The sequence below is a fragment of the Nelumbo nucifera genome, chromosome 1 (genome assembly GCF_055504915.1).
Source record: "Nelumbo nucifera cultivar China Antique chromosome 1, China Antique-T2T, whole genome shotgun sequence".
Classification (NCBI taxonomy): domain Eukaryota; kingdom Viridiplantae; phylum Streptophyta; class Magnoliopsida; order Proteales; family Nelumbonaceae; genus Nelumbo; species Nelumbo nucifera.
This window is the reverse complement of record NC_142649.1, coordinates 151198186-151214017: the sequence shown is the minus strand read 5'-3', so window position 1 is coordinate 151214017 and position 15832 is coordinate 151198186. Positions and strand designations below refer to the sequence as shown.

The 15832-nt window shown below is 44.7% G+C and overlaps 1 protein-coding gene across 1 annotated transcript; it reads left to right on the top strand.

Moving 5' to 3' along the window:
* Positions 1-12542: 12542 nt before the first annotated feature.
* Positions 12543-13211, top strand: LOC148803994 (uncharacterized). The gene is made up of 2 exons (XM_088898938.1): positions 12543-12917; positions 13107-13211. The coding sequence occupies exons 1-2, from the start codon at positions 12543-12545 to the stop codon at positions 13209-13211; spliced, it is 480 nt and encodes a 159-aa protein (XP_088755064.1).
* Positions 13212-15832: the final 2621 nt, after the last annotated feature.

Below are 15832 nucleotides of genomic sequence, written 5' to 3'. Positions count from 1 at the left end.
TCTTGAGACTTTGAAGTTCTCTCCTTAGTTGAAGAATTTTGGATTTCGAGTGTGAAGCAAACGAATCTTCTAATGCACCCCATACTTCGGCTGATGAAGACATACCTACGACTTGCGCAAGAACGCCTTCTATGAAGACATACCTATGGCTGATACATACCTACGACTTTGGTTGAAAATCTTCCTTGATGGATCCTTTGGGTCATCGATCTCTTCAGGAGGAGTAGGAGTTTTTCCTTCTACCATTCCCATGAGTTTATGGGTTTTGACAATTAGTAGAAGCTGTGCATGCCAAAGAAGATAATTGTTGCAATTCAGCTTGATGGGCAAATAATGTGTGATCCAAGACTGTTGATGGCTGCTCCGATTGAACTATTAATCGACAACATGATGAATTTTGCTTTGATACCAAGTTTGAAATAAAGAAGCAAAATTTTGAGAATGGTTTGAATGGTTGGGTTAATCGAACCTTGGTCTATTTGTAGATAAATAGATTAAGTTTGAATACAACATAACTATTAGAGTTTGTGTACAATACTCAAGTTAGGAGATTAGTTTGAGTTACACTAGGACTCTATCTAGGGAGAGATGTAGAACTATCAATATAAGAGAGCAGTTAGAGATTAAGTAGAGTGAAGTCTATCGCATGTATGGATCATGTGATTAAGTAGAGTGAAGTCTATCTCATGTATGGATTATGCGATTATCTGGTGACATGTCACCATTATCCTTAATACTAGGCAATTGTTCTTCTTGTTTTGGATCGGCATGGGCGGTTCCATGCATGGAAAGTACTTTTCCATCCTCATGAGTCTGGACAAAGCTCACTCATCAACTTCAAATACCTAGAGAACATAAAGAAGGGTCGGGGGTTCTCAGTGTGCATGGCCATAGGTGTTGGCAATGGCAAAGCTATGGAGTTTTCCGATAAAATTATCTTTTCTTGGGCCAATTAAAATCAGCTATAGCAAGAAATCAAACAAGATCATTCTGGGTAAGTCTTTGGGTCTCTTCTGGTTTCCTGATCTCACAACACTCTCATAGAAGCTCTACTTCATTATCTTCCTCAAGACAACACGTGGGATCTGATTCTTGAACCGAAAAATGCAGGCAATCCAGTAGCTGATCCACTACTCCCAGTTCTGATAAAAGACTGGGTGCTTCCTCAAACCATCCAAGGAGAACAAGGCCAGCTACAACATGAAGCAACTTTGCTTGATCATTTTCTACACCAAGTTTGCGTCCCATCTGTTGGATATCCCACCCAACTCTTCGTTCCATACTTGTATATGGATTTGGCTTGGTTCTTGATGAGGGGTGATTTGGTCCTCCAATGATATCATGACATGTGGCACTACAGAACCATCAATTGGCATCTCGACACCATGCAAGCAGACCTCAAACACTTGGCACCTGTCTCAACCTCCTTGGCACCACCTCGGCAAGATGACCTACGAATAGCTCGGGAGATGTCAGGTCAGCGTGAAGAGGTGACCTAACTCTGTCTACCCAGCCCAGATCCAGCTAGTGACCTACCTGATGTGATGAGTGACTTCCTTCTTGAGCAAGTTACCATCTTCGAATCCCCTGGGATTACGATGACACATCAACAGAGCTGATCTTGGTCCTGCTTGCTTCAGACAAGACTAGATAAGTGTTATCAGCTTACATGGAATCCGTCTTTGGACATGGAACCACCTCCAAATCAGACGGGCTGAAAATCTCAGATAAGCTTCATGGAGCTCATGGTAGTTAGCCTATATAAAGGCATCCCCTTCCGTAGAAAAGGCATGCGTGATTTAGCTCTCGAAGTCTACTAGCTTTCTTTTTTTCTAAGCTATTCACCAATTTGCTAACTTAAGCATCGGAGTTCCCACCTTGAGCATAACAACCCGTACACTCTGACATTGTTCTTTGCAGCTCAGCTAGGCACCCTCACCAGCCCGACGTTTGAGCTATTTGCCAACAAGGAGCTACCAGATCGTGCAACATCAATTGAAGTCGTCTATGGGAACCGCTAAACAAAAGCCAATTCTCACCACATCCCTAGCAATAATCAATGGCATCTTCTAGCAACAACCCCGTTAGCAATGCCAACAATGCACATATTGACGGTGCAATCACAAGGAGGCAGGACCAGCCTGTAATGCACATTGAGGTCCCCACCGCTACCATTGGGCAGTTCACTATGCCACTGACCCTACTTAGCATCCCGACCCTCCAAAGGAGGAGGGTCGTTTCGCAGAAATGGCTGGGATGCAACAACAACAACATTAACAACTCCAGGTAGTTGGTCAAAATGCGAACCAGAATTAGGAGCCCGACGACTAGAATCAGAACTAGGTACTGGATTTGCCTCGTCGTCATAGTGATCAGAGCCAAGCCCTCGCTATGGAATCGAGTTGAGCTGCGATATCCGAGACTACTAACTCAATTAAGGGATCTAGGAGGAGGTGCCATAGATGTACACGTTGTGTCGCAGGGAGGAGCCACTTCGCCCTGAAGGATGACGAGGAGGCGAAGAAGGAAGAAGAAAGAAAAAAAGCAAGCCAGATTGCTACCTTGTCGGCATAGCACATATCCCACACTTCGCTGTTCACGACCGAGATCCTCATGGCCCCACGGCCTAAAGACTTTAAGGCCCCCAACTTAGAATCTTACAATGGCACAATTGACCTGATTGACCACCTTGACAGCTTCTAGGCCTTGATGCTACTTCATGGGGCCAATGATGTGAGCCTATGCATGGCCTTCCTGACCACTTTTGGGGTACAACTCAGATGTGGTACTCAGGACTGGTCGCAGGTTCAATCAAGAGTTGGAGCCAATTTGCTAATCTCTTCACCACCCACTTAGCGACCGACAAGTGGTGTCCGAAATCGGTGACCTGCCTCCTAAAGTCCAGTGACCCAATGAGAAGCTCCGAGACTACATCAAGAGGTTCAACCTGGAGTGGTTACAGATCCCAAACCTCAACTCGACTATTGAACTCATCGCGATAGTCAATAGTGTCTGGAACCCTGACTTGCGTTGGGAGGTCGAGTTAAACCCTCCAGCCACCATGGAGGAGTTCCACAACCAGGCAGCCAAGTTCACAAAGGCCGAAGAAGCGCTCGGGTCCTGGTTAGAGCTGAGCAAAAAGTGAAAGAGATAAGAAGATGAATAAAGGAGCAACAAACAGAGGAAGAAGAGCAGATCACCATGGCACAGTAGGTCCCCCCGCAATCGGCATAGTAGGTCACCATGTAGAAGAAGCAGGGCTCCCTATAGGAGCAGCAAATCCTCAGATGAGGGGAGACCCAGAAAATTGCAACCATAATAAGTATTGCCACTTCCACCACAACAACAACCACGACACCAAGAACTACCATAACCTCAAGGACGAGATTGAGGAGCTGGTCCGCTGAGGTTACCTCAAAAAATTCATCAAGCAAGAAGACCATGACCGACTTGCCAACCAACCAAGAGAAGTGCTACAGCAGAGCAGGGACTAAACCAGAGACCATCCTCCACGTGACCCACCTCCAGCAGGGCGGCCCCTCCGTGGTGTCATCAATGATCACGAGTGGGTTCATAGTGTAGGTTGCAGCACGTCGGCAAGCAAGAACTCAGTCTAGGAGCTCATGCATGAAGAAGAGAACCCGTTGAAGCACCCCCGTGTTGAAGAAGTTATCTACTTCACTGAGGATGATGCTCACGGGATCCAGTATTCACATGATGATGACCTTGTTGTCAAGTTAGTGATAAATGATTTCAAGGTAAAACGGATTCTAGTCGACTCTGACAGCTCGATGAACATCCTTTTCTTAGAATTGTTCGAGCAGATGGAATTGGAAAGGAAAGACCTACTTCTAGCCAATGTCCCCCTCGTCAGATTTAGTAGAGAAGTAGTATGACCTCTAGGCCGAATTAATGTACCAGTGACAATGGGCTTGGCACCAAACCAAGTGAATTTCAACCATGATTTCTTGGTCGTAGCGATTGCCTCGCCCTACAATGCGTTCTAAGCCAACCTATCCTGCACGTTCTCAAAGTCGTGGTATTGTCCTACTACCTGTTGATGAAGTTCCCAACAGACCATGGAGTCGAAGTGATGTGCGATGACCAGCTCGAGTCACAAAAATGTTATGTGGCTGCGTTAAAAGGGAAAGGCAAGCAACATGTTGACGTCAACTTGGAGCCACCCCCAGAGAACATCGATGAGAGAGCTCTGTTGATGGAGGATACTGTTAGGGATGCAAACAGATTGGATCGGATTCGAATATGATCTAACACTATTCATGTTGGATCTGATAGGACTCAATCCGAATTTTATTCCTATCAGATCTTCGGATCTGATTTGATCTGACTTATTTTCTTTAAAAATTAACAAGTTATTAAAAGAAAAAATAAAATATACCAATTTAAATAAAGAAAAAACAAAAAAAAGTATTTTTTAATTATTTTCATCATATATATACATGTTTTTTTATAAAAATATAAATAATATAACAAATTTATAAAAATAAAATATAAATGATGTATTTATAAATAAATAAATAACATATATATATATATGTATTATATATATATTTATGTTTATAAATATATAACACATTGGATCGGATAAGGGGGTGATCCGAATTCAACCAAAGAATGGTAGGATCCATCTAATGGACGCCATGAAGGTTGCGGAATGGGTGGGCGAATTTCAAAAATTTTCCTACCTTCTTCCAACTGGGAATCATATTCCCTAAATTTAGAATACAATATTCAAGGATCATAGTTGAACCATAATCGAACCAGATCTGAACCAAAAGGAAAAGGGAGGAATTATACCTGATCCAGAGAAGCAGTATCTCCCATAGTTGGTATTCACGCCCAAAGAGGATACCAAGATCCGCTCCTGCTGAAAATGACACAGTTGTATGTGGAACGGAACCAACAGAGTGTGTCCTACACACTGGATCCTTCGCAAGAATCCTCTGGAAACTCTGAGCACCAGATCTTTTCAGTCTTTTCTACAAAACTGATGTTAAGAAACAATTTCTTGATTTCTTTCTTCTTCAAAGATCAAATCTTGTAAGGAAGAATGGCGACAGCTGGAGGAGAACTCCTGGGACGAAGATGGCTGAATAGCTTCTCTTCTTTCTGGAGTCTGTATGAGATCCAATCTCTATTCGCAGGATGCTTTCTTGCTTTCTCAAACCCTAGGTTCAAAATCTGATATTAATCTCTCTTAGGGTTTCTCCTCTTTTCTTCTTGATTAAGAAACCTCCTAATTAGGAGTTATCCCAATCCAAATCAGTATTTGGATAGGGGATGATCTTAATCCTATTTGCAGATTAAGTTAGCTTACTCCTGATCTTATCAGGAGGTTACTAGATTCAACTCTAATTTGAATTTGGTCTCCCAGAGTGGATAAGGTTAAAAGGCCCAATCCTTTTCTAACTTTAATCCCAGATACGCCCCATAGATGGGTGATCACATCAGCCCAGCTCGAAATGGGCTTTTGGCCCATTTAAGTGTACAATGCTTAACTAGTTTCCAATCTGCTGCCTAGTTGGGCTTCTTTGTATGGCGTGGGACCTAAGCATTGATCTACACACCAGCCACATGGGTTCGGCCCAGCCTTTATTACAAGACCCAGTCGAATTCACTGAAAAGCTCAGTAAACCCCTGAGCCCATCACATGGACCCTATGGGCCCAACATTTACATTAAGTGGTCCCTAGGTCAAGCCATCTTATAAAAACCCAGGGACTGTGGGCAGGTGCAAGATTAGCCCATCAGGTATTATCCTAAATGGTCTTACACTTAACCTCTCAGCCCTTAATGATCAAGCACTGCCCGACAAGAGAGGACCTCTCCCTCGGCTACAAGGAACAGTGCCGCACTCTCCACTCACATGGATCCCGGGAATTAAAACCATTTGCAAACATTTTGAAACCGTACAAATATATATATATATATATATATATTAATTTTGCAAAACAAAATTCTAACGATTGAAATCAATTGCCGGCAGTTTGGTTTCCATCAGAGAGAGTGCATTCCCGATCATTACCTTTGTCCGACAAAGGGGCTGATCCTGTCACTATGATCACTCACTCAGATGAATTCTTAGACTGTCCCAACATACCCAGGTTTTGATCCCCGCTAAGGATCTCACTGATTGACATATCAAAGACAGCCCGATCCGACACCTAGTGAAGTGTCATAATCGAAGACAGTGCAGATCCGCGGACACCTCAAAGAGCCACTACGCTCTGAACTAGAAAGTTTTTTGATTAAAAACTTGGATGTTTTTAGTTGGTCGGTCGTAAATATGCCTGGCATAGACCCCTTTGTCATAACTCATAGGTTGAATGTTGACCCTTTAGTTAGACCAGTCCGATAGAGGAAAAGGAACATTGCCCATGAGCGGTGGAGGATAGTGGATGAGGAGGTAGAGAAGCTCCTCACAATAGACTTCGTAAGAGAGGTCCAATACCCAAGTTGGATTGCAAACCCAGTTCTCGTGAAGAAGAGCAATGGCAAGTGGCACATGTGCATCGAGTACACCGACCTCAACAGAGCTTACCCAAAGGACAACTTCCCACTTCCTTGGATAGATCACCTGATAGATGTGACCTCAGGGTTTGAGCTATTAAGCTTCATGGATGCCTATTTCAGTTATAACCAAATCCAAATGAATCTAGCCAACCAGGAGAAGACAACTTTTGTAACTAAAACAAGCCTTTATTGTCATAAAATGATGCCCTTTTGCTTAAAAAACGCTGGGGCGACCTACTAGCGCCTTGTAAACATAATATTTTTTGAATTAATTAGAAATAAAGTTAAGGTTTATGTTGATGATATGGTAGTAAAAACAGAATTTTTGAACTCTTTAATTGCCAACCGACACATCGTTTTTTGTATCCTAAGGAGATGTAACATGGGGCTCAACCCGTGCAAGTGTGCCTTCGATGTCATATCGGGCAAGTTCCTTGGTTACATAGTGAACCGACAAGGCATCGAAGCCAACCTAGATAAAATCCAGGCCACCCTACATATGCAACCCCCTAGGTCAAATCAAAGAGATAAAAAGGCTAACAAGTCGAATAGTCACCCTGAACCGGTTTATGTCTAAGTTGGTTGGGCAGTGCCTTTCATTCTTTAAAGAGATAAAGAATGATGGTTGGGCAGTGCCTTCCATTCTCCACGAGTGGTGAGGTACTCAGCTTGGTATTAATTTGAGAGGTGGACAGAGTGTAGCGACTTGTATATTACGTAAGCAAGGTCCTGCACACTACCAAGACCAAGTATCAAAACATCGAGAAGCTGGCCTTTCGCCCGGTATTAGTAGCCCATGAATTACATCCTTACTTCCAGGCGCAAACTATCATTGTGCTCATCGACAGAGCTTTGAGGCAAGTTTTACAAAAGCCTAAAGTGTCAGGGTGACTAATGAAGTTGGCGATCGAGCTCAACGAATACGATATTCAGTTTGAGCCACGTCTTGTAATAAAGGCCCAAGTCCTGGCTGACTGCGTCACCGAGTGCATGCTCAACATGCTAACCGTTGAGGATGAGCTCGTCAACACCTCGGTGTCTTCAACCAATGTGGCATTCATCCTGACTTGGATGAAGAGCCCTGGATCTTCCATGTGGATGGTGTGTCCAATTAGAGAGGAAGCAGAGCTGGACTAATCCTCCAATAGGCACTTATAGTCGGGTTGTCACTAGCAAATAAGGTCGGCATGAAGCATCTCACCATTTGTAGTGACTTATAGGTAGTTATCAACTAGACTTGTTCGTGGGCTGGGGCGGATCGGCTTTGTATATGTATCAACATAATACACTCAGGTCCGAACCCGAGCCCAACCCTTATATAAAGCCCAAAGTCCAGGCCCGAGCCCGAGGCTGGCTAGAAATTTGAAAATAGAATTTTTTTTCTTTTTTACTTCAATAAAAAGTGTTTTATTTATATTAAAAACCTTTAAAACTAAAAAATAATGAACATTTCACTGTTACTTGGAAAAAAAGAGAAGAAGAACAAAGAAAAATATTGTATATATATATTTTTTTTATTGAATAAAATATGTTTTTATTATTTAATATATAGTATCAAGTTGGGCTCAGGCTCGGGCTAGGCTTTTTTGAGAAAGCCCGAGCCCAGCCCGAAGAAAAGTTAGGCCCGGTGCTTTAGTCTTGAGCCCTAGCCTGTGGGCCTAAAATTATGACCAAGCCCAACTTAATAACGGGCCGGGCCAGGCCAGCCTGTCGAGCTACCTGGCCCATGAACAGGTTTATTATCAAACAAGTGAACAAGCACTACAAGGCCTGGAGCCCACCATGTTGTCTTATCTAGCCAAGGTCAGAGAGCTCATCCCGTATTTCCGCTCTTGGCACATCCAGCAGATTCTGAGGTCTGAGAGCACCGAGACCAATGCCCTCTCGAAGCTGGCTGGTGTGATAGACATCATGAAGGGAATGGTCTATATTGAAAACCTGCCATGACCAAGTATAAAAAGGGTGGCAAAAGAGGTCGCTCTTGTCATGGCACTAGATAGATCCGCTCTTTGACTATCTGTGCCACAGGACCCTAGCGACAGAACATAATGCGGCACAGAGGGTAGAGTGACAATCTACTCGCTATGTAATTATTGGCAGGCAGCTATACCATAGGTCGTTTATGCTCCCCTACCTGTCTTGCTTGCATCCAATGGAGGAGGACCAAGTATAACGTGAGATCCATGAAGATCTCTACGAAGGACACTTAGGGGTGGGGCGTTGGCCCAGAAAGCTCTACAACAAGGCTATTAGTGACCTACTGTGAAGGGAGACACAATAGAGCTAGTTCAGAAGTGCGACAAGTGTCAACGACACGCTAACATACCATATCAGCCCGCGACCGACTTGAGGTACCTTACCTGCCCGTGGTGTTAGACAGTGTATGCCCTTAGCTCCAATAAGATTGATGTACATTTTGACATTTATTGAAAATGAATAAAGTACATAATTGATTCATGTTATTATGGTGTGTTCTTGTGTAATACCCTTAAATTGGATACTTATGAGACTCGTGTTAGTTTAAAATCTTCATAGCCGTTGGATAGACCTGGGGAGGATTATCCTGTCAAGGTTGGCACTAATGTGCTGCCAAGTCGGTTGGGGAGGCTTGTCTCATCTGCCAGGGTGAGACCTAAAGCACATGTAGTGTGGGTTTGCTTGAAACTCTGAACTGGACCATTTTCTAGTTATGCCCTGAACCTTGGAGATAGTTGGGCAAAACTGGAAAATTACACCTGACCCCTAGACTTGACTATGGTACTGCACTAGGTGTAAGATTGGGCTGTCTTTGATACGCCAATCAGTGAGATCCTTAGTGGGGGTCAAAACCTAGGTTTGTTGGGGCAGTCTGAGAATTCACTTGAGTGGGTGATCATAGTGACAGAATTAGCCCCTTTGTCGGACAAAGTGAATGATCGGGGAATGCACTATCTCTGATGGAAACCTAAACTGCCGGTAGTTGATTTCAAACTTGTTGAGATTTGTTTTTCAAAATATATTTATATAGAGATATACATATATATTATGGTTTCACAAAATGTTTGCAAAAGGTTTTAATTCCCGGGATCCATGTGAGCAGAGAGTGCAACATTGTACCTTGTAGTCGAGGGAGAGGTCCTCTCTTGTCGAGCATTGTTTGATCATTATGGGCTAAGAGGTTGAGTGTAAGATCATTTAGGGCTTTTACCTGATGGGATAATCTCACTTAAGTCCATAGTCCTTGGGCATTCATAAGGTGACTAGACCTAGGGACCATTTAGTGTAAATGTTGGGCCTGCTAAGAGCCCATACTGATGGGTTTAGGGGTTCACTATCTTCAGTAGTGAATTTGGCCAGGCCTTGTAACAAAGGCTAGGCTAAACCCATATGGCTTTTGTGGAGATCAATGTTAGGGTCCCACGCCATACAAAGAGAGCCAAACTAGTTAGCAAATTAAAGGGGGACTGAGTTTGATAACTTAATGGGCCTAAAGCCCAATTCGAATTGTGTTTAATTAGTTAATTAAAAAGAGGGTGAATTTGAGATTATATCTACTTCTAGATCAATAAGAGGATAAGATATGTCTTATCCATTTAAAAGTTCAGATCCATGTAAAGATTTTGATCAAAGAACCCTTTCCTGATAGGATTAGGAAGCTGATCCAGAGAAGTTATAAATAGAGGGAGAAATCCTTCTGTTAAACACTTTTTGCTTATCCAGATCTTCTCTCTATTCTTGTCGCCCTACCTAGTTAGATCTCCACATTCTTGGACTGATCAAGAAAGGTTCTTGATTTTGATTCCTACTTGAAGAATCAGATCTGAAGTTGTGCTCACATCCCCTATGTGATTCTTGCTGATGGATTACAATTCTTGTTGAAGAATTGCTTTGTTGATCCTGCCTCACCCTAAGCCGTGTCATCTTTAGTGGAGGTGGGATTTGGTACCCTCTTTGGACGTGAAGACCTACATTGGGAGCTACTTGCGTGGATTCTGTATCATGTATATCCCTTCCTTAATCTTCGTTACAGATTTGGTCTGGTTTGTTTCAAGAACGAACATTGAAAGTTGCAATTTTTCTAAATTAGAGAATAGGATTCCTGGAAGGGAGAAAGAAATTTTTGAAATTTCGCCTAGCCACCCTGCATGGTTCGGCCATCCATATGATGGATCTCCCTTCCCTTCAATGGTATCAAAGCTAAATTTAGACCAGATCTGAACCTGCGCAAATGGGCATAAATTGTTATACCCGATTTGCGCAGGTTTGCAGTTTTCTGAGAATTCGGTTCTCAGTATAGGGTGTATGATCTGAAAAATTAATTCTTTATTATTTTGATTTAATTATGGAATTGTTTTGTGATTATTTCTTGGATGTATGGGCTATATGTGTGATGGAGATCGAAATCTTTTATGGTGCCAAGATTTGCGCACCCTGCACTTTCTTTTCTATTATTTTGGTCTGTAAATATATATTTTTTTATTTTCTAGAAAAAATGTATAGGATTTGATCTGATGTAATTAATAGAAAATTAGGTTTTTCTATTTTTTTCATTGGAAGAAGTGTTGGTTTGCATTGAGGAGAAGAAGACTTTTCGTAGATACATGGTCTACAATCTGCGATTTGCAAAAACTGAATTTGCTATCTGTGATTAACTTTTGTTTTGAAGGTTTGTAGATTGTCCAAGACCATCACACTACAACCCTCTGATTTATTTTCTTTCTGATCTCGATTGTCTTTTTTGGCTATAATTATTTTTCAGATCATATTCTTGAAATTGCAAATTGTTTTGGACACCAAACCCTTGGCTGGATTTGACCTAGTTTGGTCCAAATTGTTTAGACCGAACCTATGGTTCGATGGGGTCTGTTCTCAGCCCCATGGGTCACATTTTAGGTGACCCAAATTCTGTTATGGGCCAGGGGTTTGATGGCCCAACACATGATGCGATTCGGCCCACTCTTGTGAAACCCTATTTTGCTAAGTTAAAGCAAAATCAACCCTATTTCAGCATTACAACTATATGGGCCGAACTGCCTTTTGCAGTTTAGCCCATATACCTTGATAATATTATTTGATAATATTATGGGCCTCAATGGGCTGATGATGTGTTAACTTTAATTAATTAGGGTTTTATAGTTTATGTGATTGATTGGATCAATTTTCATGCATGTGGATGTATGTGATGTGCTACGCACATGGGCCATAAGCACTTGGCCCATGTCTATTCGTTAGTGGCTCTCTATGCACACCATGGCTGAATGAACATCATTTTCATGGTGTCCTAAAGACCATTGGATGATCTCCCTTCTCAATGGGCCCTAGATCAGCTTCCTCCCCAAGAGGAACCATGCAGAACCCTAGCCGTTTTGGGCCCATTTGAATTTGACTTTAAGAAAATCAGTGGGAGCCACTTTGGTTTCTCCTAAATCAGATCTAGGGACGTAAAAACTTGTTCCTTCTAGATATATATAAGTGCATGTGATATGGAGATTCATACGATGAACTCTCTGAAGGCCTTCCGTCATTAGCATGAGGATGGGTTTATTAGTAATGAGGAGATACCCCATAAAATTGGGCTATCCATTTGCTGGTGAGTCTATTTGATTACTTCATAAGATGATAGGGGCGTCATAGACCGATTTGGGAGGGGCCTATTCTAAAATGGAAGACTCTCTCATGGTACCTTGGCGTTCATGAATATGACGGGCCTGCGCTTACTGGACAGAAATGTTTAACCTAAAATGGCAATGAACCTTGTCTGACAGAGGTCAAAGGGAAAGCTTATAAGATGAATAAATATGATCATTCACAGAAAGTGATGGGGCTTTGCATTTGAAACAGTTGGCTCCATGCATCATATGTGATTTCCCACATTTCCAGAGACATAACTGCGTCTTTGTCCCTGAGATAGGAGGGAAATCTCAGAGATGAAGAAATGGAAATGGAATATAGATTAAAAGTCTTTTCTATGTAAATAACATGAATCAATTTAGGTTGTGGACTAATATTTTGCATTGCCTTTTATTAGAAATGGCAAGTGGACAGTTCACCAAATTGTTGGATGACAACAAACTTAAGGGCCCAAACTACGTTGACTCGTTCCGTAACCTTATGCTGGTGCTGATATCCGCGAAATTGGACAAGGTAGCCAAAAACCCTGCACCAGAACGTCCAGGTGACATGGCTTCCGAGGCCCATAAGAAAGAGTATCAAGAATGGGAGGAGAAGAACTCTCTTGCTCGGTGTTACATTATAACCTCCTTAGACAATCTGATACAGAGACAATTTGATAAGATCGAAGTGTACAAGGATAGTCTGAGGACCATGTATGAAGAGCTGAATCATTTTACTCGACAAAATGTCCTAAAACTGTTTATGACCACTCAAATGACTGAGAACCAACAGGTTCATGACCATTGTCTAAAGATGATGGGTTATATCAATGAACTAGAGGCTCTCGGTTCAGGGCTAGATGATGAGACTAAAATTGATGCTGTCTTAAATTCCTTGCCTCCCTCATTCAATCAGTTTATCATGAATTACAACATGAATAAGACAAAAGTTAGTCTTTAGGAACTCAGCAATATGTTGTAGAGGGCTGAAGAACTAATTAAGAAGGATAGGCCGATTGCCATGCTTGTTGAAGGTGGCAAATCGGGAAAGAAAAAGCGGAAGGCCCCTATAGAGTTTCAAGGGTGATCGGTGAAAGAACGTATGAGCTCGAAATCATGGATGGGAGGTAGATACCCCGTGTGTGGAACGTTGACAACCTAAAGAGGTACTGTTTGTGAGGGCTTTTGAGTTTCAAGCTGCATCCACAAAAGCCACAAATTATGCAAAGTACGAAAACATAGATCGCCCGCTACGATGACCTAGTCGAGCTGACCTGTACTGTGGGTACTTTGGCTAAAACATTAAGGGGAATCCAAACCGCTCTCAGCTCTAAGGCAACCTTGGCCGACCTTAGAAGACATCAAAAATTCGGTAACGTTTCTGATGTAACCGTTTTTGGTCACATACCATTTTTTGTGATGTATAAATTTTTTGGCTAAGTACCTTGTTGTTTGACCCGGTGGTGACGTGCCTTGGTGATGAGCTACTTGGTAGCGAACTCCCTGGGGGAGAACTACTTGGTGACGAACTGCTTGGTGGCGAACTACCCAGTGGCGAGCTCCCTGGTGGAGAGCTACTTGGTGACGAACTGCCGGGTGGCAAACTGCCTGGTGGTGAGCTGCCTGGTGGCGAGCTCCTTGGTGGAGAGCTACTTGGTGACGAACTGCCGGGTGGCGAACTGCCTGGTGGCGAACTGGCTGGTGGCGAACTGGCTGGTGGTGCTCCCTGGTGGCGAACTGCCTGGGGGCGAGCTGCCTGGTGGCGAACTCCCTGGGGGCGAACTGCCTAGTGGCGAACTCCCTGGTGGCGAACTGCCTGGGGGCGAACTGCCTTGTGGCGAACTGCCTGGTGGCGAACTGCCTGGTGGCGAACTGCCTGGTGGCGAACTGCCTGGTGGCGAACTGCCAGGTGGTGAACTCCCTGGTGGCGAACTGCCTGATGGCGAACTGCCTGGTGGCGAGCTGCCTGATGGCGAACTGCCTGGTGGCGAGCTGCTTGGTGGCGAACTGCTTGGTGGTGAACTCCTTGGTGGCGAACTGCCTGGTGGACTCGTCACTCGACTTGCTCCTAGGCGGCCTGCAACTCAGAAGATGGTGGAGCTCCTTGGTGCAGCGCAACCCGACTACCCTCCGCGTGAGGTGATTTTCTCTCCTTTGTAGGCAGCGGGAGCTGAGGGACCTGCGAGAACTGAATCAGAGGACCTAGGGGTATCTTCCCGGCGGGGACTCTCCGATGCCTAAGTTAGCATTCTGATTACAGAGGGCTTGGAGAGAAATGAGAGAGCTAGAGAGTGGGGGTTACCCTCCTTTTTCCTCCTCCTTGGCTTTGGGGGTCGGAGTCCTTATATAGTGGTGCCCTCGCGAGTTAGGTTCGTGAAAAGCCTTCAAACGGTAAGACGTCATATCCCGTCATAACCGGGGTACGGTGATGAACTCCTCGAGGTTGTCAGGCTGGCGCTTGTGTCAGGCGGCCAGGTCGGTGCCTGGGCCAGGTTGTCAGGTCGGTGTCCGGGCTGGGTTGCCAGGCCGGCGCCTTTGTCTACCGGTGGGTTGGTGTCCGGGCCAGGTTGTCAGGTCGGCGCCTGTGTCAGTCGGCGGGTCGGTGTCCGGGCTAGGTTGCCAGGTCGGCGCCTATGCCCGGGCCAGGTTGCCAGGTCGGCGCCTGTGTCCGGGCCAGGTTGCCAGGTCAGGGCCTGTGTTCGGGCCAGGTTGCCAGGTCGGCGCCTGTGGCAGGCTGATCCGGCCAGGTCGCGCAGGTCGCGTGCAGGCCGCGCCAGGCCGTGCAAGGTCGCGCGCAGGCCGCGCGGGCCGCGCCAGGCCGCGTGCAGGTCGCGCCAGGCCAGCCAGACCGGTGCCCGGGGGGGACACCAACTTGGTAAGTTGTTGCCTGGGTGTTTGCCTAGTTGTCATGAGGTGCCACGTGTCTCAATTTCACTGGAGGGCCAAATCTGCCCTCATCAATTGCCCTCCACTTCCGAGCTGAGAGTAACTCAGCGAAGGGAGTAGATTTCTTTTGGCCCGTAAGTCGACGAGCTAGTAAGTTTTGATCCAATTCCTTAGGCTTTGTGAGCTGCCTGTATGTGGCAAGCTGCCAGTAAGACGAGGGGGTCTCCGCCAGTTCAGTAGTGTAGCCCTTAGACTTTGGGGTAACTTATGGTTCACTTTTGCTGATTTTGTTCCTGCTGAGGAAGCGACTGGATATTTAGCAATAGTGTGTCCCGCAGGCTTTGGGAGTGACTCGTAGTCTACTCTTCTTTGACTTTTGCTCGTGCCGGAGAGGCGACCGGGCTTTAAGCAGTAATGTGGCCCGTAGGCTTTGGGAGTGACTCGTATACTCTTTTTTGACTTTCCCGTGTCGGAGAGGCAACCGGGTCTTAAGCAGTAATGTGGCCCGTAGGCTTTGGGAGTGACTCGTAGTCTACTCTTTTTGACTTTCCCGTGCCGAAGAGGCGACCGGGTCTTAAGCAGTAATGTGGCCCGTAGGCTTTTGGGAGTGACTCGTAGTCTACTCTTTTTTGACTTTTGCCCGTGCTGGAGAGGCGACCGGGTCTTAAGCAGTAATGTGGCCCGTAGGCTTTTGGGAGTGACTCGTAGTCTACTCTTTTTTGACTTTGCCCGTGCTGGAGAGGCGATCGGGTCTTAAGCAGTAATGTGGCCCGTAGGCTTTTGGGAGTGACTCGTAGTCTACTCTTTTTTGACTTTGCCCTT

Bases quoted from the DNA above. Each gene is read 5' to 3' on its own strand.
- LOC148803994 (XM_088898938.1), top strand. From the start codon at position 12,543: ATGGCAAGTGGACAGTTCACCAAATTGTTGGATGACAACAAACTTAAG. The intron at 12,918-13,106 runs GTTCATGACCAT...AATATGTTGTAG, and splicing joins AAATGACTGAGAACCAACAG to AGGGCTGAAGAACTAATTAA.